General features: G+C 39.9%; 1 protein-coding gene across 12 annotated transcripts in view; it reads left to right on the top strand.

Moving 5' to 3' along the window:
* Mia2 (MIA SH3 domain ER export factor 2) overlaps positions 1-20,147 on the top strand; it is a 70,905-nt gene extending 50,758 nt beyond the window's left edge. For 10 of the 12 annotated variants that reach the window (XM_041658139.1, XM_041658138.1, XM_041658137.1 and 7 more), the window contains 10 exons: positions 746-806; positions 1,280-1,315; positions 2,678-2,745; positions 4,031-4,113; positions 6,397-6,525; positions 9,852-10,007; positions 15,627-15,743; positions 17,285-17,343; positions 18,504-18,735; positions 19,816-20,147. In XM_041658139.1, coding sequence (XP_041514073.1) covers positions 746-806; positions 1,280-1,315; positions 2,678-2,745; positions 4,031-4,113; positions 6,397-6,525; positions 9,852-10,007; positions 15,627-15,743; positions 17,285-17,343; positions 18,504-18,735; positions 19,816-19,994 — 1,120 coding nt within the window. In that variant the 3' untranslated portion in view covers positions 19,995-20,147. The remainder of the gene's footprint in view (positions 1-745; positions 807-1,279; positions 1,316-2,677; positions 2,746-4,030; positions 4,114-6,396; positions 6,526-9,851; positions 10,008-15,626; positions 15,744-17,284; positions 17,344-18,503; positions 18,736-19,815) is intronic. The other 2 variants (XM_041658141.1, XM_041658140.1) reach the window with 1 other exon arrangement.
* Positions 20,148-22,363: the final 2,216 nt, after the last annotated feature.

The following is a 22,363-nucleotide window of genomic DNA, read 5'->3' as shown; positions in this document are numbered from 1 at the left end:
GCATCCTGCATCCAGTCCTCAGTGGATATAAGGAGGCACTAGAATGTCTGTTAAAAAGAAGCACACTGCAGCAGTTTGTCATAGAACATCTCTTTACCTAGGGAAGAGTAAACTTGCATTTTGTCTCAAAGGAAAAATTGCTTTCTTTGTCTCATAAAGACAGTTAGTTATGTTTTCACCTTTTAAGAGTTCCTCTTCTGTGCCAGGCAGGAATGGCACACACCTTTATCCCAGCACTTGGGAGGATTTCTGTGAGTTCGAGGCCAGCCTGGTATATAGAATGAGTTCCAGGACAGCTAGGACTACGCAAAGAAACTCTGTCTTGAAAAACAAAAAAAAGTAAAAGAGTTTCTTCCTTGGGACTCTGTCAAGATTACAGGATCTGAGTTAATCTTGTGGGATTCCTTGCCCTGAAAATGAAAACCTGAAGATCAGGCATGGTGGCATTGCCCGTGACTCCTTCACTTGGGATGGAGAGATAGGAAGATTATATCTGGGGTCGAGGCCAGGCTGGCTGAAGCCTTGAGGATTATATAAGTTCTTTGTGATGCTGTTTGAGCCCCACTCAAGCAGTACTGCTCACAAGGGTTAGCTGAGGTTAGAATTAGGGGAGGGAAAGATGCTCTTTAAAATCTGTCAGCGTCCACAGGTGAGTCTCGGGGTTGTACTTAAGGTAGAACACTCTGTTTGTATTCTTGTAGCCATGTGCTCTCATTCCTTATGTGTTACCACTTGTTCCTTATAGACAGCGCGCCAAGGATCTCGAAGAAGAGATGGAGAAAACAGTCCACTCTCTTCAAGGACAGGTACGTGTGACCGCTGTGCACACAGCAAGAGCATTCTGACTCTAGAGTGGCTGCAGGACTGTAGCTTCCATCCCTTCTGAGGTGTTTCGTAAACCTGTGAAAGATGCTGAAATCCAAAAATTCTAAGACTTTCCTTTCTTTGGGAATGAGGATTACGTAGCCCAGATAATGTCTGTCACCAATGCAGTCCCATGTTGTGCTTGTTATCTGTTCCTTGGAAACTCTCATAGTTGATCATCACATGAGGTTTGTTGGCATTAAAGAAATTTCCATTCAGTTTTTGTTTAACAGTTGAGTAGAGCAGATCATACGTATACGTGAAAGTATGCTTTCTAAATGCTTGTTCTGCTTCAGAGATTCCTGGGCAGTTTGAGTTTATGGTTTGTGCCCTAAATATTAGTGGTAGGAATGAATGTTTTTATTTAGGAATAATTTTAATAATTTTATTTAGGAATAAATTTAATATTTTTTAGGTTATTTCTCATGAGAAGAAAGCACATGATAATTGGGTAAGTTTTAAGTTCTCCTAAAGCCCTTTTGTCAAATTCCGTTCAGGAAATATACTACTCATTGTAGATTAGATAAAAATATAGGTAGTATTTAAAAAATAATCACTCTATTGATTTTATTAATTTTATCAGTGATGAAATCATGTTACAAATAGTCAGAGATCCATCTGCCTCTGCCTCCTGAGTGCTGGGAGTAAAGGTGTGCACCACCACTGCCCGGCCAAAAAAAATCTTTTTTGATAGTACTAAAATATATTTAGGCTATGTTTTCTGTGAATGTTTAGTTTATTCATTGGTTAAAATCAATTCTCATGTGTGTCTCACAGTTTTAAGTGAAAGCAAATTTGAAAGTTGAGTTCCTTTGATTTGTAAATAGTTATAGAATGTTAGTTCTTGTCTACCTGTGTATGGTCTACCTAATAGTTGTTCCTTTGATTTGTAAATGGTTGTACCAATGTTAGTCTTTGTCTACCTGTGTATGGTAAGCTCACTTCCTGCATTTGCTCTATCTAATGTTTCATATATGCTGCATCTAATCTGTGGAGTCCACAGAATGGCTGTGAAGCATGTACAGCACCATATGTTTTGCCTTTGTTAGTGATTATTTGGGAACATTGCATGTTCTTGGTATTTATTATATAAGCTGGGCATGGTGCTCACGCTCCTAACAAATACACACACCACAAACACGTGCACTCACAGTCGCATGTGTGCATACACATTAAAACTACTTAGTGTTTGCACATTGGTTTTTGTTTTTTTAAGATTTATTTATTATGTATACAACATTCTGCCTCCATGTATGCCCGCATGCCAGAGGAGGACGCCAGATCTCATTACAGATGGCTGTGAACCACCATGTGGTTGCTGGGAATTGAACTCAGGACCTCTGGAAGAGCAGCCAGTGCTCTTAACCACTGAGCCATCTCTCCAGCCCTGCACATTGTTTTATACTTAATAGAGGTGTAAGATTCACCGACTGTATTTAAGTTATTAAAAATATGAACTATACTGGCACCCTGTGAAGCTGTTTTAGACTTTTGTGGTTTCCCAGAATTCTGGGCATAATGACCATCCATTTCCATTGCCGTCATGCCTCTTAGGATTGGATATTTACATCACCAAATAACTTTAGGCCCAGACTTTGCATTTTAGTAGCAATCTACATTAGCAAGTGCCAATTAAACTCAAGCTTTATGTTCATTCCCTTTTTGAATAATTCTCTCAATTTTAAGTGTTTTATATCGACTCATGTCTGTTTTTGGTTGTGATATTACATGCCATCATGCTGATATTTGTGCTGCTCTTGTATTTAAGTTTAACTATATAGATATAGTTTCAAAATGTATTATTTTCTTCAAGCTGGCAGCTCGAACTTTAGAAAGAAATCTCAATGACTTAAGGAAAGAAAATGCTTTTAATAGACAAAAGTAAGTATTCATGGGGATACTTTAAAAGCTTCAAAGAATTTCTTCATTATGTAATGCTTGGATAAGGTTAAATTTTAAAAGGTTTGTAGTAAATCCACATAATATGCTATGAAATATTGTTGGTTTTAGCAGGTTTGAAGTTTTTGATTTTTTTTTAATATTTATTTATTTTGCATACAATATTCTGTCTGTGTGTATGTCTGCAGACCGGAAGAGGGCATCAGATCTCATTACAGATGGTTGTGAGCCACCATGTGGTTGCCGGGAATTGAACTCAGGACCTTTGGAAGAGCAGGCAATGCTCTTAACCACTGAGCCATCTCTCCAGCCCCAGTTTTTTTGTTTGTTTGTTTGAAATACTTACCTTAGGCTACTACAGGGACACCTTAAAGAAGCTTTTACAAGTTACACTGTAAAAAGTGTCACTTTAAAAAAATTAAACCAGTATGAGTGGAGAAAAAACACGGGCAAAAGAAAGGCATTCTTTCTGACACAATGATGCTTAGAGTATCTGTGTTCTTCATCACTAGGTAGAGAAAGTGTTTACTGTCTCAGCACTAGTTTGTTGTTGGGTCTTGCTGTGCAGTAATAAAGTGAAAGAAAGAATAAAAGTGTACAGTAAAACGGAAGAGTAAATGGTTTTATGTGCGGTGGTAGCATCTCGTAGACTGTTACCCTTGCTTGCCAAACTCTGCTTTTAGCATCATTAAAAGCCAGTTTCTGTCTTGCAACTCGAAGCTCAGAAATTCAAGTCAGATAGTTGTTTTATTTCAAGTCTAAGAATCAGGACTAAATCACGTTTGTTTAAAAATGTAACATTTAAAGATACAAAGTTTAGAGATAAGGTAGTCATATGAGCTAATGGGATTTCCAGTTTCACAAGGGGAAGTATAGGTAACTCAGAGCAGTCTGTGCTGTAGCCTGGCCTTTTCACTTAGCAGTCACAGTCCCTGCCTCAGGTTCCGTGGTTATAAAGTGACACATTTGCACTAGTTTATTTTGGCTGTTCTACTTCAGAAATGTGGACTCGGAGAGACAGCACCCATCATAGTCTTGATTTAGAGGCATGCAATTTTAAACATCAGTACCTCTAATGAGAAGCCGGTCTTCCCAAGGAGGTGTGGGAACCGTGGAAAGGTATCTGGGCAGACCAGTGGTAGGTAGGCCTTTGTCTCTTTAGCAGTTGTAGAGCTTGTGAGAGGAGCTACTTTGGAAGTGGCCTTTGCTTAAAATGTGGTGTTTCCTTCGGGTGAGTAACGTAGCAATGTTTGTTCTTTGTTTGCAGATTAACTGAGACAGAATTTAAACTTGAACTTTTAGAAAAAGATCCTTATGCACTTGATGTTCCAAATACAGCATTTGGCAGAGGTAGTCTTTTTTTTTAACCCTTGTTTAAAATACATATTGTATATCCATATATATTATGTATATAGTTTACTTTAGTGTAAGTTAACATTATCACCTACGATATTTGGGATTTCGTAGTGAAGATTCTGTTTGAAACTGTTTCATTAACTCTGGGCTTGGGTTTCTGGGTTTTGTTTTTCTAGCAGTAATGGAAATGATTGGTATCTCCTTTCTCATTGAAATGTCATGGCAGGTATTTAGTGCTGTCAGCTCCTTGAGCTGCCCAATGCTCTTAATAAGGTACCGGTAGCTGACTCTGGGAGAATGAATGAGAAGTACTTAAGCGGAATAGCAGTGACTATTTACATATTAACAATACTTTGAAATTTGCTTGAATAAAGTGAGAATTAACATAACACGGCTACTCAAATTCTTAGTTAGGACAGACGTAGTTCGCAGCTGATGATTCTAATCGTCCCAGGGAGGTTAGCCCTCAAAGGTGCAGTTAGCCCTCTGCAGACTCATTACTGAATATTTTAATGCTCTCCAAACAGCTAAGCATTTTCAGAGTGATGTTAGTTGAAGTGGAATTAAGGTACTGTAGTTATGAAATGAAATCTTGGTAGGTAGAATCTATCTTTAATAACCTCTGGAATTCAGGAAATCATTTTTGAGAGTCAACTTTCATTAAATGTAAATGTGTCTTACATTTTAAAATATCAGATCATTGACTTCAATCAAGTAGTAGCAAAGCTTGAAGTGTGCCAGAACAAAAAGCAGAATTTTTGTTTAAATTCAAATCAGGATTCTATGGGAGGGTAAACCATGCTTTAATCTTTTTGTAAACCCTTTGGGTGTGACAGGTACACACTTTATAAGACTTACTCAAATGTGAATTCCCTAGTGTTTAAGTTCTTTCTTGATGCTGAATTTTTACCTTTGGAAGCGTAGTCGCAATTTGAGAATGATTACGTTTGTAAAATGGCAGGGCTCTTCGTTATCTGGATTACAGACAAATTTATTGGATGAGTGATAATATCTGAGACTTTAACTTGTAAAATTCAAAAGTAATTTCTGATTCTTCAGAGTATTTTATGTATTTACTTCCTTTTCAAAATCTGACTTTTAGCTGGGCAGTGGTAGTGCACACTTTTAATCCCAGCACTCGGGGGCAGAGGCAGGCAGATCTTGAGGCCAGTCTGCCTACAGAGCAAGTTCCAGGAGAGCCAAGACTATATAAAAAGAAACTTTGTTTCAACCCCCCCCCCCCCCAAAAAAAAGACTTAACTGAAACATTTCATGGTTGAACATGAACTGTCTGACTCTGATTTAAATCAAGCTTCCATGTTGTAAACCTTCCTGGTTGAAATAGCGGGAAGTATGCGGTCGCCAAATTCTCACATCATCTGTGCATAGTGGCAGACACCTTTAATCCTAGTCTGAGTCAGGACAGGCTAATCATTGTGAGTTTAAAGACCAGTCAGGTATACATATCCAGTTGAAGCCAGCTAGTGCTATATGTTACTGTTTCAAAAAACAAAATAAAACAGCAACATAAAAAATGAGCAAACGAAAAAAGGAAGCCAACTTCATGCTCCCTAAATCTTTCAGTAACTCCTAAGTATCGCCAGCATCCTTTGTTTAGCTTGTGTGGTTACTTACAGTAACTAATGGTTTGGTTTTGTTTGTGGTTCTTTTGTTTGTTGGTTGGTTTTTATATACAACATGTCTTGACTTGTGTTTATTTAACCACTTAAAATTTTTCTAGAGCTTGTAGCCTGCCCTTAGCATTGCACAGATAAAATTAAGTGACATTTAACACAGACCTTACTACCTTCATGTTTTAAAAAATCAGAACTCTCTCAGGGCTGAAGAGGTAGGTCAGCTGTTAAGAGCACATACTGCTCTTGCAGAGGACCTGAGTTTAGTTCCTAGCACCCATATTGAGTAGCTCATGATTCCTGTAATCTTCAGCTCTAGGGAATCCAATGCCTCTGGCCTTTTAGGCCATTGCTGCTTGCTTACATGTAAAAACCCCACACATAGACACACATAAATGAAGTAAAATCTTCTTAAAAAAGTCGGAACACTGTATACAGGTGTAAAGCTGACAGAATTCAAGGTATTCATATATACAACTGTATGATTTTAATTGACTAAACGTCTATTTAAATCTGTGTAGTCTTGAGGGCACAGACGAGACAAGCTGACATAGGATGACCCGATGACAGCTGTTGAATGGATTCTGACTTTATGGTACAGCTCACTTGTATGCATTGACATCTGCTGTTTTAATTATTCCAGAGCACTCCCCATTTGGTCCCTCACCATTGGGCCGACCTTCATCTGAAACGAGAGCTTTTCTCTCTCCTCCAACGTTGTTGGAGGGTCCACTCAGACTCTCACCTTCACTTCCTGGGGGAGGAGGAAGAGGTATATGGTTTAAACCTTTTTATTACTCTAAATTTCTTCCTTCCTTTACATTTTCATCTCCACTTACTTTAAAACAATCTGTGACTAGACATTTGGAAAGTACAAGCGTTCCTTGCACTTATCATAGATTTTATTTTTTTAATTGGGTAAAGAATCTTGGGCCAGATATGGTGGCTCACACCTTTAATTTCAGCAGTCGGGAGGCAGAAGCAGGAGGACCTCTGTGAGTTTGAGGCCAGCCTGGTCTTCATAGTGAGTTCCAGGCCATTCAGAGCTGCATAGTAAGATTCTGCCTCAAAAACAAAAACTCTCCATAGTACACTCTTCTGATGTTTTTCTCTTGTGTACAGGTTAAGGCAGGTGGCCATCCCAGTTCTGAAAACTCAGAAATCCTGAGTGCTCTAAATGGCAGACACTGTGGCTGTAACACTCAAAAAGTTGTGAATTTTGAAGCATTTCATATTGCAGATTTTGGATTCTTGATGTTCCATCCTTAAGGTCTATAAGCATGTGTGCGCATGTGCACGCGTGCACACACACATTTAAAATTACAAACACGTATGGCACCGTGTATTTCCAGTAAGGAGTACTCAGCCTATATTGGATAATGAGGAATCAATGTTTATGTTTCAAAATTATATTATACTACATAAAACCTTTTAAAGAATATGTAAGATAGAGCAGTATAACCAGCATAAAATGCATTTTGATGAAATAGGATCAGACTGTAGACTTTTATATGTATATATTTAATTCAGTAACTTTTTAAAAAAAATAGTAAATCATAACATGAAAGTCCCTATCCCCCCTTTATAATCATGAAGGTCAGAGTGCTCTCCTAGGCAGAGTTTACATGGGGACTTTTCAGGAATCCTAACTCTTGCTGACGCTTTGAGATACTATGCCGGGGTTGCCTGCATTGCTCCCGTACTTACCTTGCTGTTTCTGTATTTCCGTAGCTGTATTAAGTACAGGACCTGCTAATGAAATGTCTCTAACCATTTATGTAAGCGATGTAACAAACTAAATGTGTGTCAGGAACAAGTGAGACTCAAAAAAACAGCAAACTAGGGCTGGCTGGATGGCTAAGCCGTGAAGAGTGCTGACTGCTCCTCCAGAGGACCCAGGTTCGACTCCCAGCACTCACATGGCAGCTCACAGCTGTCTGTAACTCCAGTTCCAGGGGTCTTTAAACTTCCCGTGGCAAAACATTAATGCACATAAAAGCTAAAAAAAAAAAATGTTAAAAATAAAACAAAACAAAAACCCCAGCAAAATAAACCAAACATCAATATTTTACACTTGAGTCTACTTACTCTAGAGTCTCTCAGGCAAACTGTGTTCTTCAGCTAAACCTAAGGCCATTGTAAATCATCTAAAATTCTGTTCTGGGGGGCTGGAGAGATGGCTCAGAGGTTAAGAGCATTGCCTGCTCTTCCAAAGGTCCTGAGTTCAATTCCCAGCAACCACATGGTGGCTCACAACCATTTGTAATGGGGTCTGGTGCCCTCTTCTGGCCTGCAGGCCTGCAGGCATACACAGACAGAATATTGTATACATAATAAATAAATATTTAAAAAAAATAAATAAATAAAATTCTGTTCTTTGTGAGAATATCAGGTTCCCAGGTGCCCAGTACTAGGTCCTGAGGTGGAGGGAGCTCAGTCTATTTCCTCTTGTTATCTTGTCCTTGTTTGCTCCATGCGGAACTGTGTCCACACTTGCCAGCCTACTTCACCTCAGAAAGAGCTTTGCTTGTGTTGGTTTTGAACTGGAAAGTTATGGGGAAAGTAACTATGTCAGACACGGAGTCCTAGGGGGTTGTATGGAACACTCCAGAAAGGGTTAAGTGTTTAAATTTACATGTCTGCTTAAGATTTGGGCTTAGTGCTATCAGCCAATCTCCTTGCCACCACCTTTTACACTTGGACTTATAGTAAGAAATGCTTGTCATATCATGTTACATACCAATATAAATGCAATTACGGCCAGCCACAAGTATTTGCCATTGTGCTTTGTGATTTCTGATTCTGTACATTTTTTATCACATTTCATTAAAGGAAGAATGTTCATTAAGACAAAGTCAATTTTGCACAGCACACATGGGTAGTAGCTATCCATAGCTGAACACAGTACCTTAGAAATAGTGTTTATTTGGCTAAGCTAACTCACTGGAACTTGAATTGCATAAGTCAAGGATTGCTTGTAGTCCAATGAATGTCTGAAATTATCACAGAAATTACCTTTCCTTTCTCCTTTCCTGTTTATGTACTTTCATCTTCTCTTTAATTGCTTTTAAGTGACAGTGTGTTCAGATTATTTGCAAGGTTGTTTCCTGTCTATTAAAAAGCTACAGAAATTCTTGGTAAGTTACCAACAGATCTAAAAGCTTTATTGGGACCAAGTTTCCTATGAGCAGTGAAAGGGCAGAGCGGCTCCTTCTCCTTCCTCTTATTATCTTGAAATTTGAAAGCTTGAATAATATTGTGTAGGAGGAAAGAAATTTATTTTTATTGAGTGAATTGTAAACATCTAGTTCTTAAAACCCTTTGAGCGTTCGTGTTTCAGGTTTGCAGCGTCCACCTGCTGGTCCCTTGGCTGCATGTGTCTTTGGTCCTGGTGGCAAGTGATGAGGAGAATGTTTGACTCTCTCACGAAGGCCTGTGGACTCCTGAGCATTCTCCCTTCCCAGCCTTCTTCTCATGAACTGATGCGGAGGAAAAATGTGGGGATTTACCAGAATATATAATCATTGTTATTACTACATTCATAGAGTTCTTGTTGTCTGGAGCTACTTGATTAGTAGTAGGTCGTTGATACAGTAGTGCAGCCTCCATGGTGATTGGCAGAAATCAAGCCTAAGCAACAAAAACCTTATCTTTTATTTATCTTATAGTTTTGTTTAGTATAAGTCTTCAGTTTTCTTTCTTCTATACCGTGTTTTTCTGACTTAGTATTTATTAGCTATAATTATAGCTGTAATTATAAAATAATGATTGTGGTAATCCTTAAGGATGGATTTATAGGCAAGTGTTGTTGGATATTTATTTATTTTGTGCTGTGGGTTGATCTCAGAGCCATCTGTTAATTAAGCAAATACTCTAATCTCTAATCTATTTTTCTAGCCTGCAAGCAAGTATTTGTTTATACACATTGCAAAATTATTTCCCACTTCTTGGAAATGGTTTTGATAGAATCATAATCAAATGTATTTCAGGGAAGCTTTGTTTGAATTTGTATTAACTTTTGAAAAAGCATCTTGATTTTGACAGTGGTCTTTTGTGACACTTTTTGAGATAATACAGATCTGGGTTTTCTTTAATTAGGCTCACGAGGCCCTGAGAATTTTCTGGACCATCAGATGAATATTGAAAGAGGAGATTCAAACTATGACAGGGTATATGATGCCCCCAGAGCACCTTCTGACAGCTCCCTGTCACCTCCGTGGGAACACGGCCGAAGGGTGATGGCCCCTCCACCAGGTGTGTGAAGACAACAGTCACTGTTCAAAATTGCAAAACATCTTGTGTTTGGGATACAGTGATGGAAAGAGGGCCATATGTGTTCTCTATTGTAAAAATTGTGATACTGTTTAGAAAAAAGAGTATTATGAGGTGACTGTTCACATTATAGGAAGTTTTCCCAATTGTTATTACTGCTTCTACAAATAATACATGCTTATTTTTGAAAATCTGAACAATGTAGGGATGTAAAACTACAGCAGTAAAAATTTCCATTGTCATCTTAGCAAGCATTTCTTACCCAGAATTTAATTACGTATCTTGAGGGGTTAAAAAAATGTGTGTGTTTACAAATATAATTGTTAAAATTCTTTGTCACTGCTGCTTGAACTCTGAGCAATCCTCCTGCATCCTGAGCAGGTTCTTCCACCTTTCTTGAGACTGCCCAGCTCATCCTCCCTGGAGTGACCATATTTCTGGCTGGCAGGTGTCTCCTCCTTGGGAGTGCGGGGAATGTAGAGGTGCGGGACCTGCCTTCTACTTTCTAAATTTCCCAGGTGTGGCTTGCCTGTAGAGAGATGTCCTAGTTGGGGTTTCTATTGCCGTGAAGAGACACCGTGACCACGGCGTCTCTTATAAAGGAAAAGATTTAATTGGGGCTGCCTTAGTTTCAGAGGTTAAAGTTCACCCTTTATGTGGCAGGAAGTGTGGTGGCATGCAGGTAGACAGGGTGTTGGAGAAGGAGGTGAGAGTTTTATATCTTGATCTGCAGGCAACAGGAGACTGTGTGCCCCACTGGGAGTAGCTTGAGCATAGGAGAGAGACCTCAACGCTCCCTCCCACCATGACACCAACAAGGCCATGCATCCTAAAAGCGCCACTCCCTATGGCCGAGCATCCAAATATATGAGTCTCTGGGGGCCATTCCTATCCAAACCACCACAGGAGGATGTGTCTGTGGATGCCAGGTATAGTCCCGGAGCTTCAGGTTCTCAGACTGCAGCCGCGTACAGCAAGCTGTGCGCACCAGGGGCCGATTTTCTCCCACTCAGGTCCTGAGCTGAGCCTCTTGCTGCATGTGCTGTCAAGCTTGTCACAGCTGTTTCCTGAGGTTTTCTCACACTGGTTGTGGCTGGTTGAATTTAGAATACAACTACTACTTTTTTTATTTATGCTTCTTTCATAAATTACATACTAATTACAGTTTCCCCTGCTTGCTCTCCTCCCAGATCCTTCATACCTTTCCTCTTCCCCAGATCCATTCCTCCTCCATTCAAAAAAGGGCAGGCATCCCAGGGCTATCTTCCAAACAGGGAATATAAATTACACTAAGATTAGGCACCCCCCCCCCCATATTAAGGCTGGTCAAGGCCACCCAGTAGGAAGAAAAGGGTCCCAAAAGTAGACAAAAGAGTCAGAGACATTCCCACTCCCACTGTTAAGAGTTCCACAAGAACATACAGGCTTCCTGATCGTCCATTCGGTCTCTGTGAGCCCCTGTGAGCCCTGGTTAGTTGATTTTGTGAGTTTGTGTGTGATGTCCTTGACCCTTCTGGCTCCTACAATCCTTCCTTCCCCTCTTCCGCAGAATTTCCGAGCTCCACCTACTGTTTGGCTGTAGGTCTCTGCATCTGCTCCCATAGGTTGCTGGGTGAAGCCTCTCTGATGATGACTATGCTATGCTCTAGTCTATGAGTACAGTAGAGTATCATTAGGAATCATTTCATTGACTTTTTTCCTGCTGGTTGTGTTTGATTCTATCCTAGGTACTATCGTAGATCTCTGGGCTATCCAGCCTCTGGATCCTGGCTCTCCAGATAGTGTCAGGGGTGGTCCCTCTTCTGCCATGGGTCTCAAGCTGGACCAGTCATTGGTTGGTGTGTCTCTCTCTTTTAGATTTATTTTTATTTGCATTGGCATTTTGCCTGCATGTATGTCTGTTGAGGATGCCAGTCCCCTTGAACTGGAATTCAGACAGTTATGAGCTGCCATGTGGGTGCTGGGAATTGAACCCAGGTCCTCTGGAAGAGTAGTCAGTGCTCATAACTACTGAGCCATCTCTCCAGCCCCATTTGGTTGGTGTCTTAGTTTATTACTATAATTCTGTAGTACAGCTTGAAATCAGGGGTGGTGATACCTCCGGAGATTCTTTTACTGTACAGGATTGCTTTAGCTACCCTGAGTCTTTTGTTCTTTTTTTTTTTTTTTTTTTTTTTTGGTTTTTCGAGACAGGGTTTCTCTGTGGCTTTGGAGCCTGTCCTGGAACTAGCTCTTTTAGACCAGGCTGGTCTCGAACTCACAGAGATCCGCCTGCCTCTGCCTCCCGAGTGCTGGGATTAAAGGCGTGCGCCACCATCGCCCGGCGAGTCTTTTGTTTTTCCATGTGAAATTGAGTATTGTTCTTTCAAGGTCTATAAAGAATTGTATTAGAATTTTGATGAAGATTTCATTGAATCTGTAAATTACTGTTAGTAAGATGACCATTTTTACATTAATCCTACTGATCATGAGCATGGGAGATGTTACTGTCTTCTGGTATCTTCTCAGTTTCTTCAAATACTTGAAATTCTTGTCATACACGTCTTTCGCTTCCTTGGCTAGAGTTACTCCAAGATACGTTACATTATTTGTGGCTACTGTGAAGGGTGTTATTTCCCTGATTTCTTTCTCAGCCCATTTTTTGTTCATATATAGGAGGGTTATTGATTTCTTTTTTTTCTTTTATTCTTTTTTTCTTTTGAGTTAATCTTGTATCCATCCACTTTATTTAAGGTGTTTATTAGCTGTAGGAGTTTCCTGGTAGAATTTTTGATACTTTGACTTTTTCTTTTCCAATTTGTATTCCCTTGATTTCCTTTAATTGTCTTATTGCTCTATCTAGAACTTCAGGTACAATATTGACTTGATATGCAGAAAGTGGACAGGCTTGTCTTGTGGTGATAGAAATCAGTGAATATAATGTGACATTCAACAGTCAATGGTCTCGTCACAGAAGCACCTCAGATAAACTCTAGTCCGGCATCCACAGGGAAGGGACAGTTGTGCCAGGCCCCTTGTAATGGTGACATGTTCTCAAAAACAAACAAATAAACAAAAAGAAAACCAAAACCACCAACCACATGGTCAGTGAGATGGCTCAGGAAGAAAGGATACTTGCCAATAGGCCTGACAATCTAAGTTCAGTCTTCAGAACCCACATGGTGGGAGGAAAAGCTGACTCCTGAAGGCCATCTTTTGAACCTGCTCATTTATGCCATGGCATATGCACACACATACACACTATATTTACTGATTTCTGTATAGCCATTCCACTCTGACAGCATGCATTGCACTGCTTAGCTCCTGCTGTCTGTTAGGCCCTGGATCTAAGGAACAGCTTACTTTTTGACAGTGGAGGGCAAAATGTATACGTTTTGTGAAAGAATAAACTCTGAGTTTCTGATATTTTGGTGAACATTAGAAGCAAAATACTAATGTGGCGTCTTGAGACCTGGTTAAGGATGAGTTTCTCCATTTCATCCTTATGTTTAATTAATCCCACGTTTGAAGAAAAGGGGGGCAGTCTGTTTTAGATAAAAGGCTTTCTCTTAACCCTCTGCTATACGGGACTAGTTCTGGTCCTTTGAGACAGCTCTTTGCTAAGATCTGAAAGGTGGTGTAAATGAGCCTTCCATTCCGAAGTTTTGGAACTTTCCTTAGTCACATCCTTCCTCATGGGAGCTCATTAGATGTCCTTCTGTTTCATCTAGGTGGTTTCCTTGGCTTTGTGGAGGAGAGATGTTTCAGGGGACTCCCATGAGCTTAAATCAGATGAGGAGAGACAGCCATTACTGAGTTCACGAGAGTTCACCCCTGCCTAGTGAGGCCATGAAGGCAATTTAGTACTTTTTGCTGCTGTCTGTAGTAGGGCAGTAAGGTTACTGTTGCTGTGACAAAACACCATGACCAAGAGCAACTTGTTAAGGAAAGGATTTATTTGACTTATACTTCGACATTGTAGTCCATCACTGAAGAAAGTTGGGATAGGAATTCAAGCAGTGCAGGGACCTGGAGAGGGACTGATCAGAGGCCATGGAGGAGGGCTGCTTACTGGCTTGCTCCCCATGGCTTGCTCAGCTTTCTTTCTTTCTTTTTTTTAATTTTTTAATTAATTTATTTATTAAAGATTTCTGTCTCTTCCCCGCCACCGCCTCCCATTTCCCTCCTCCTCCCCCAATTAAGTCCCCCCCCCCTCAGCCCGAAAAGCAATCAGGGTTCCCTGTCCTGTGGGAAGTCCAAGGAACCCCCACCTCCATCCAGGTCTAGTAAGTTGAGCATCCAAACTGCCTAGGCTCCCACAAAGTCAGTGTGTGCAGTAGGATCAGAAACCCAAACCAAGGACATTGAGCCTATAATTAGTGATCCTAGAGAAGCTAAATAAGAAGGTGAACCCAAAGAAAAACATAGGCATCCTCCTGAATATTAACCTTCAGCAAGCGATGAAAGGAGACAGAGACAGAGACCCACATTGGAGCACAGGACTGAAATCTCAAGGTCCAAATCAGGAGCAGAAGAAGAGAGAGCACGAGCAAGGAACTCAGGACCGTGAGGGGTGCACCCACACACTTAGACAATGGGGATGTTCTACTGGGAACTCACCAAGACCAGCTGGCCTGGGTCTGAAAAAGCCTGGGATAAAACCGGACTCTCTGAACATAGCGGACAATGAGGACTACTGAGAACTCAGCTTGCTTTCTTATAGGACCCAAGACTACCAGCCCAAGGATAGCACCATCCACCAGGGGCTGCTCCCCCCCACAACTAATCACTAATTAAGAAATGCCTTCAGCCCGATCTTTTGAAGGTGTTTTCTCAGTTGAGGTTCCTTCCTATCTAGCTCTGTCAGGTTTGCATAAAATTACCAAGATATGCATCGGAAGCCACACAGTTCACCCTCTTTGTCTCTCTTTGGAGTTAATCTGTTCATGCTATACCTCATAAAGTCCTCATTTTGTTATTCTAAATGAGGGTGGCTGCAGAAGCCTTAGCTTTCGAGTTCGCGTCCAAACTTGTGTTTGTGCTGTGGTCCTTCATCTGAGCCGAGCCTTAGCTTCGCCTGTTGAGCCGGATCTTTCCTTCCGTGTGGACTAAACCCCAAATTCTGAAGCTAGAGAAAATCCGACCACCCATGGTTTCTGGCTTACTCTCTGACGTGGTGAGAGATGTAATTGTTGGCCAGATTTTCTGCTCTGCTTTTCCTTCTTGCTGGCAGGCTCTTCTCAGCATTTTCCCTGACATGTTGATGTGGTTTCCTTTAGGTGCTGTTATTAATTTGAAGGTGAAATGAACTTAACTGAATTCTGTTTTCACATATCCTAAGGTGTCTTGTTTTTGCATTCTATCTGTAGATTTAGCTTATATCTATGCTGTAATCGAAGCTTTCAAATTCTGATGCATCAAAGTATGCTTGCTGTTTAATACAAAGGCAAAGTAATTAACTTTTCTCAAATTGTTGACTAGTGCCTACCAATACCAAAGACAAAACATAGGTCACAGGTTTTGTCTTTAATTTTTTGATTCAGAGAAATGCTTAAGTCAGTATAAGCACAAGTAAACTAGACTTATGTTTACCATAATGAAAATATCCTAAAAATTTTCTAGGTCAACCATATTCTGATCCATCTTTACAAAAGCAAGATAGATTTTATTCTAATTCCGGTAGACTCTCTGGACCAGCAGAACTCAGAAGTTATAATATGCCTTCTTTGGATAAAATGGGTAAGAAAAAAAAATGTGTGTGTGCGCGCACACGCGTGCGTTTGAGCATACATGTGCCTGTGATTAAATAGTTGTGATAGTGTAGAGAACTGGGAATTGAAAAAAGGCTAATATAATTGCTATTCCAGATTGCGCTTTTTTTTTTCCCTTAATTGTTTGAGACAGGATTTCTCTGTGTAGTTTTGGAACCTATCCTGGAACTTAATCTGTATACCACACTGGCCTTGAACTCACAGACGTCCATCTGTCTCTGTCTCCTGAGTGCTAGGACTAAAGGCGCGTGTACCACCATTGCCTGGCCCCAGATTGCTTTTAAGGACAAAATATCTTTCCTAAATTTCCTGTGTTTGTCTCTCTCTCTCTCTCTCTCTCTCCTCTTTTTTCGAGACAGGGTTTCTCTGTGTAATTCTGTCTGTCCTGGAACTAGCTCTTGTAGACCAGGCTGGCCTCGAACTCACAGAGTGCTCTACCTCTTGAGTGCTGGGATTAAAGGCATGCACCACCACTGCCTGGCTGTGTTTGTATTTCTTGTTATCTTTTTTTTTTTTTAAAAAAAAAACAGTTTATTTATTTTTATATTCTCTGTACGGGTGTTTTGCCTGCATTTATTTCTGTGCATCACATGCATGCCTGATTCCTGGGGAAGCCAGAACAGGGCATCAGATCCCCTGGAACTGGAGTTACAGATGGCTGTGAGCTGCTATATGGGTGTTGGGAATTGAACCCAGGTTCTGTGGAAAAGCAGCCAGTACTCTTAACCACCTTAACCACTGAACCATCTCTCCAGTGCTTTCTTGTCTCATATTATAGGTAGGTCATCTAATACATGTGTTGAAGCTTAGTTTTAGTACCATAGTAAGGGTTTACTTTATCTCCCTATGATATAAACTTTACTCTGTTCCAGAGCTAACTTCTCATTGTTTTCGATCCATTTACATATATCCTGGTTAGCAGTCAAGGATATTAGTTAGCAAATATCAATGTATGTGTAAAAGATGATCAGCAAAATAATTTGAGTCCATGTTCTCAATCAGTTATCTCATTTAATCATTTCATATTTAGTAGATTTCATCTGATTGTCAGGACCTCTTCAACTACCAGTCAACTAGCCACTGAAGCTGTACCGTAGCTATCAAAGAATGTAACATTAAGAAAGAATACGATTCAGAAAATCAACTTAAATTTTCATTGTGCCCTTGTTGAGATGTTTTTTAAGGGTACTTTCATAAAAGTATATATTGTGTACTGAGGGAAAGGGGACAAAAGAAAAGACGGAAGCGGGGTGCTGACTCCCAAGTTGTGCACTCAGGAGACTGCAGCAGCAAGATCGCCTAGGACAACACTGCAGAAGATTGTCTGTTCTGGTGAAGTTTCCTCAGCCTGCAGGCTGCTCTTGATCCTAATATGGACTACTGTTGTATTCCTGCCAAGTTATTCTCCTGTCCAGCAAGGGCAGTGGAACATGCCAGTGTCATTGGTATCTGGGAATGGTCTACCAATTGAGAATTCATACGTTTTTCTGGTTTGATTTTTCTGTCTAGATGGGCCAGTACCCTCAAAAATGGAATCCAGTAAAAATGATACCAAAGATGATCCTGGTGTAAGTATTGAAAATTGAACTCTACCCATGTATCTCTCTATATCCAGTTTCTTGGTTTTAGTAGAGTAAGGACAGAGCTATTCCACTTCCAGGATACTAATAAACCATACTCCTACGTAGCATTAACAACATTCCATTTCTGGCTGTAACCTGTGGGAAAATAATACAAGTTGCAGCCAGGTGTTGATGATGCATGAAACCCTGGCATTTTGGCAGGCTGAGGCAGGAGGACTGTGAATTCAAAGCCAGTGTAGGCCACATAAGGAGATCTTGCCTCAAAAAACCCAAGAATGGACTGGAGAAATGGCTTACAGTGGCTGCTCTCCTAGAGGACCTGGGTTTGATTCCCAGCACCGTGGTCGCTCACAACCCTTCTTAACTCCAGTCTCAAGGGATCTGAAGCCCTATACTATCTATTGAGAACACTGACTGTATATGATATGCAGACATATGTGCAGGCAAACACCCATACATGTCAAATGAGTAGAAAAAAAAAGAGAAACCTGATAGCTCCCACTTTTTAAAAAAAGTACAACTTTTAAGCCGGGTGGTGGTGGTGGCGCACGCCTTTAATCCCAGCACTCGGGAGGCAGAGGCAGGCGGATCTCTGTGAGTTCGAGACCAGCCTGGTCTACAAGAGCTAGTTCCAGGACAGGCTCCAAAGCTACAGAGAAACCCTGTCTCGAAAAACCAAAAAAAAAAAAAAAAAAGTACAACTTTTAGATGACTTTACAGCTTCTTTCCTAGCTGAACACAATTTTAGATTTTCTTCCTTGAAATTTTATTTGAATCTTAGAATATTTTAGTTTTAAAATATAACATTGATTTGGCATCAATATCTTAACATTTTCTTGTATGTGTATTTGATAAAACTATTTTTTAAAATGTCTAAAAATTGCTATGCTTGAACTGTACTTGTGTTTTAGGATGAGGTAGGTAGACTATTCAGCTATGCTGAAAGTTTTCTGTTGTTAGTACAAACACTTAAAGATAGTGAACAAGCGGCTCATAGGCCAGTATGGAAACCTGACCTGGTCTCCCACCTTCCACAATGTCATGGTTGGCTTTTGCATATGCGCCTTTCTTCTCTGTCTGGCGCCCCTGGGAAAGGAGCTGTGAACTGAGCCGCTTTACTGATGCTGATTGTCAATCTGTTACAGAACTCAACTGTGCCTGATTCTTCTCGCCCTGATGAGTGTGAAGCAGCTGGCCGTGGCTTTGTTCCTCCACCATTTCTTCCAGTCAGAGCCCCATTGTTTCCAGTGGATCCAAGGAGCCAGTTCGTGAGAAGGGCTCCTCCTTTTTCTCCACCTCCTCCAGGGAACATCTATGCAGCGCCTCGAGATTATTTTCCACCAAGGGACTTCCCTGGCCCACCACCTCTATTCCCAGGTCGGCTTTTTAAAAAATTCATATATGTGTCAACATTTATCTGTGCTTTTCTTCAGCTTTGCTTTCTGTTGCTGTGATAAACACTGACCAGAACCAGGAGAAAAGGATTAGATGGCTCACAGGTTACAGTCCAGCCACAAAGGAAGCCAAGGCTTCCCTTGATCCACTTTAGCGGAATTTGAATTTTATCAGAAAATCCCTGAATTTACAAGCAGTTTTAAGACTAAAATTATGTTATTTCATTTGCTAGAAACGTTATTGTGGTCATTATTTAAAATAATTACTTATATTTTAGTCTTTTCCATAAATAGTCCCAGCTGATTGTATTTATTTAAAATCTAAGATTATATTTTGTCAAATTTATTGAAATTCTTCCATTCCCTTACATTTTAAAATAAAAGCAATTTATTGCTTTTACAGCACACTTTATCTTTTGGAACCACAGATTTCTACATAGTAAATCATGTTTTCAAGTACTAAACAGGAACTAGCTTAGTTGTCCTGGGTAGCTGCTCTCTGATCTCACCTCTGGTTTTAAAGTTCTAGGTAAATCAATTGAGTTTATTGTTTGGTAAGTTTTAAGGTGGTCCTTGGCAGTACAGATAATGTTTTTAGTAGAATATTCCATCAGAATCACCAAAAATTTGACTACATTGAAAACCTGTTTTAAAGTAAATCTTGAGCCAATGACAACACACGCCTTTAATCCCAGCACTAGGGAGGCAGAGACAGATGGATCTCTGTGAGTTCAAGGCCAGCCTGGTCTACAAGAGCTAGTTTTAGTACAGGCTCCAAAGCTACAGGGAAACCCTATCTTAAAAAACCAAAAGTAAATCTTGAGTGTATTGAGATCTATGTAACTGCGAAGATTGGACAAACATACCTGAAATTAATGATATTTTATTAATCCTGTGTAGTTGAAGAAGTACATTTTTTTTTAGGGTCAGAATTAGTTTGTGAGATCAGATATTCTGGTGTGTGTGTGTCTGAGTATCAGAATAGCTGCTGGTGCTCGTGGTGTGGCAGGTGTGCAGTACAGGGTTTCAGCTCACACTGTGCTTCACTAATCTCTTTGAACAGGGAGAAATGTGTTCGCACCACCACCACCACCACCAAGGGGCTTTCCACTTTACGTTCCCCCAAGAGCTGGGTTCTTTTCCCCACCCCCACATCCTGAAAGTAGGAGTGAGCTCCGGCCAGACTTGATTCCACCTTCAAAGGAACCTGCAGCTAAACCTCCAGAAACACCGGAGATCTGATGATGATATTGGTCTAAACAGTCATTTTCTTCTCATTTTCAGTTTAAGTAACGGCTGTTACTTTATATGATTATATTTTTGCTCAACTTGGAGCTTAATGGAATTATAATTCTCAGGATAGTATTTTGTAAATAAAGATGATTTAAATATGAATCTTATGAGTAAATTATTTCCATTTTATTTTATTCTGGATAGTATATTTTACTTTGATTACCTCATCCATAATTATGGTAGTTTTATATATGTAATCTTATAGTTGGGGATGTCTTAAAACTTAAAAGACTGTGTCTTTATACCAGGAATATGTTCACCATGGTTGTAGACAAATGTAAAAGTAACTTTATGTTTAATCAAATAAATTTTTAATTGATTTAAATTCTTGTTTGGCATTGATAATAGTAAAATCAGCCAGGTTCACATAAACATGGTTCCATAAATTAATCTTTTTACCTGTACCAATAATTCAGTGGTTCAAAAGTAAAGCATTTGAGGCTGGAGAGATGGTGGCTCAATGGTTAAGAATATTGGCAGGGCTGGAGAAGTGGCTTAAGGGTTAAAAATACTGGGTGCTCTTGCACAGGCCCTAGGTTTGAGTCCAACCTCACAACTGTCTATAATTCTAGCTCCAGGGGATCCAGTGCTCTCTCCCAGCCTCCATGGAACACATGTACATAAATAAAAATAACTAAAAAATATAACAGGATCCATCTTTCTAGAAAAAAAATACTGGCTGCTCTTGCAGAGGACTTGGGTTTTGTTCTCAGCATCCTGGCTTCCAAAAATGCATCAGGCATGCTTGTAGTACACAGACATAAATGTAGACAAAACATCCGCACATATAAAGTTATATAAAATAAAGGTAAATGATTTTGTGATCTTTCTGATTTGATTATCTTACAGAATATATACCCTACTTCTTGCAGTTAGGTATGACTGGCCCAAAAGAAACTAATAAACTTTAAAAATTTAAATATGGACTACATTTTAAAGAACGCCAGGATATTGTCTATGAATTTCAGAATTTTTTAAACTTGGTTCACCAACTAGTTTTCTTTTAGCAGTTTAAAAACAATTTGTGTGTGTGTGTGTGTGTGTGTGTGCACTCGCGCATGAGAGAGAGACAGAGAGAAATTCTTAGCACGCAGAGGCAGAAAAAGACATTCTGTAAACTCAAGGCCAGCATGTTCTTGAGTACACAGCAAGTACCAGGGCTAGATATAGAAACCCTGCCTTTAAGAAACAAACTTAATAAATGTTAAAATAGGAGAAAGAGAAAGTGTGTAAGAAACAATAGAGACATCTGGTTGCCTTAACAGTCACCCCAAAGTTCCTCTATAATGTTGGGGCAACCAACTTTTGGCCTAGAGACCTAAAATATCTGATAGACTTTTCTGTGAAGCAGGAATTTTGACAGATTGTCCTACCTTGTCTTGGCAAAATTTAGCAAACTTTTGTGTCCTGTTTGTTCAATTTTGACAGCAAGCATACTGTCAGCAGTTGAGGCAAAGGCAGTTTCTTTGTGCAGTGACTAACCTTGCCACAAATGAAAGCAAAGTCCACATGGAGGTTTTTTCATGCCCATCACCCTTTTATGAAGCAGATTAGTGTTGCCAGGAGCAGATGTGTCCCATTGGCATAAAAAGCCTCAGGTTAGTAAAATATTTTAAATGTCATATTCTGTAGGTCTTTGAAGTATTTGAAGACCATCTCTATTTAAAGTATATCTTTGTATGACCCTGAAAACATAGCTAAAATGACTAGGTTCGATTGTTGTAGTTGACTATTAACTTGTATTTCTTTATTATCCAAAATAGTTTTTAAGTAATAAAACTTTACATTTTTAAATGAGCTGCATTGGTACAATATCTTAAACAAGACTAGAAGCATATATCAATACAACAAAAGTAATCTTATTTGTATCAATATACAAACACCTATACCAATATAAAATACGTGAGACTCTAGTGATTGTTCCAAAGTAGACTCGCTGGTTATGGTGCATGCCAGTAGGATTTTCTGAAGGATGCTGGGGCAGGAGGATGACAAGTTCGAGGCCAGCATGGGCTACAATTTTTTTTTTCCGGGCAGTGGTGGCACACGCCTTTAATCCCAGCGCTTAGGAGGCAGAGGCATTTGGATCTCTGAGTTCGAGGCTAGCCTGGTCTACAAGAGCTAGTTCCAGGACAGGCTCCAAAGCCACAGAGAAACCCTGTCTCAAAAAAAAAAAAAAAAAAACCCAAAACAAAAGTAGACTCAACAATTCACTCTTTTATCTCATCATTTCAATATTATATCCCCCCCTTTTCCCTTTAGAAAGAGATACTTAAATTTAACCTCTTTTGTTTAGTTTTCTCCCTGACCATGACCAA

The sequence above is a fragment of the Microtus oregoni genome, unplaced genomic scaffold (assembly GCF_018167655.1).
Source record: "Microtus oregoni isolate MIOR12 unplaced genomic scaffold, Mior012 000009F_ref0000495, whole genome shotgun sequence".
NCBI lineage: Eukaryota > Metazoa > Chordata > Mammalia > Rodentia > Cricetidae > Microtus > Microtus oregoni.
The sequence above is the reverse complement of the archived record's forward strand: the minus strand, read 5'-3'. Positions and strand labels throughout refer to the sequence as shown.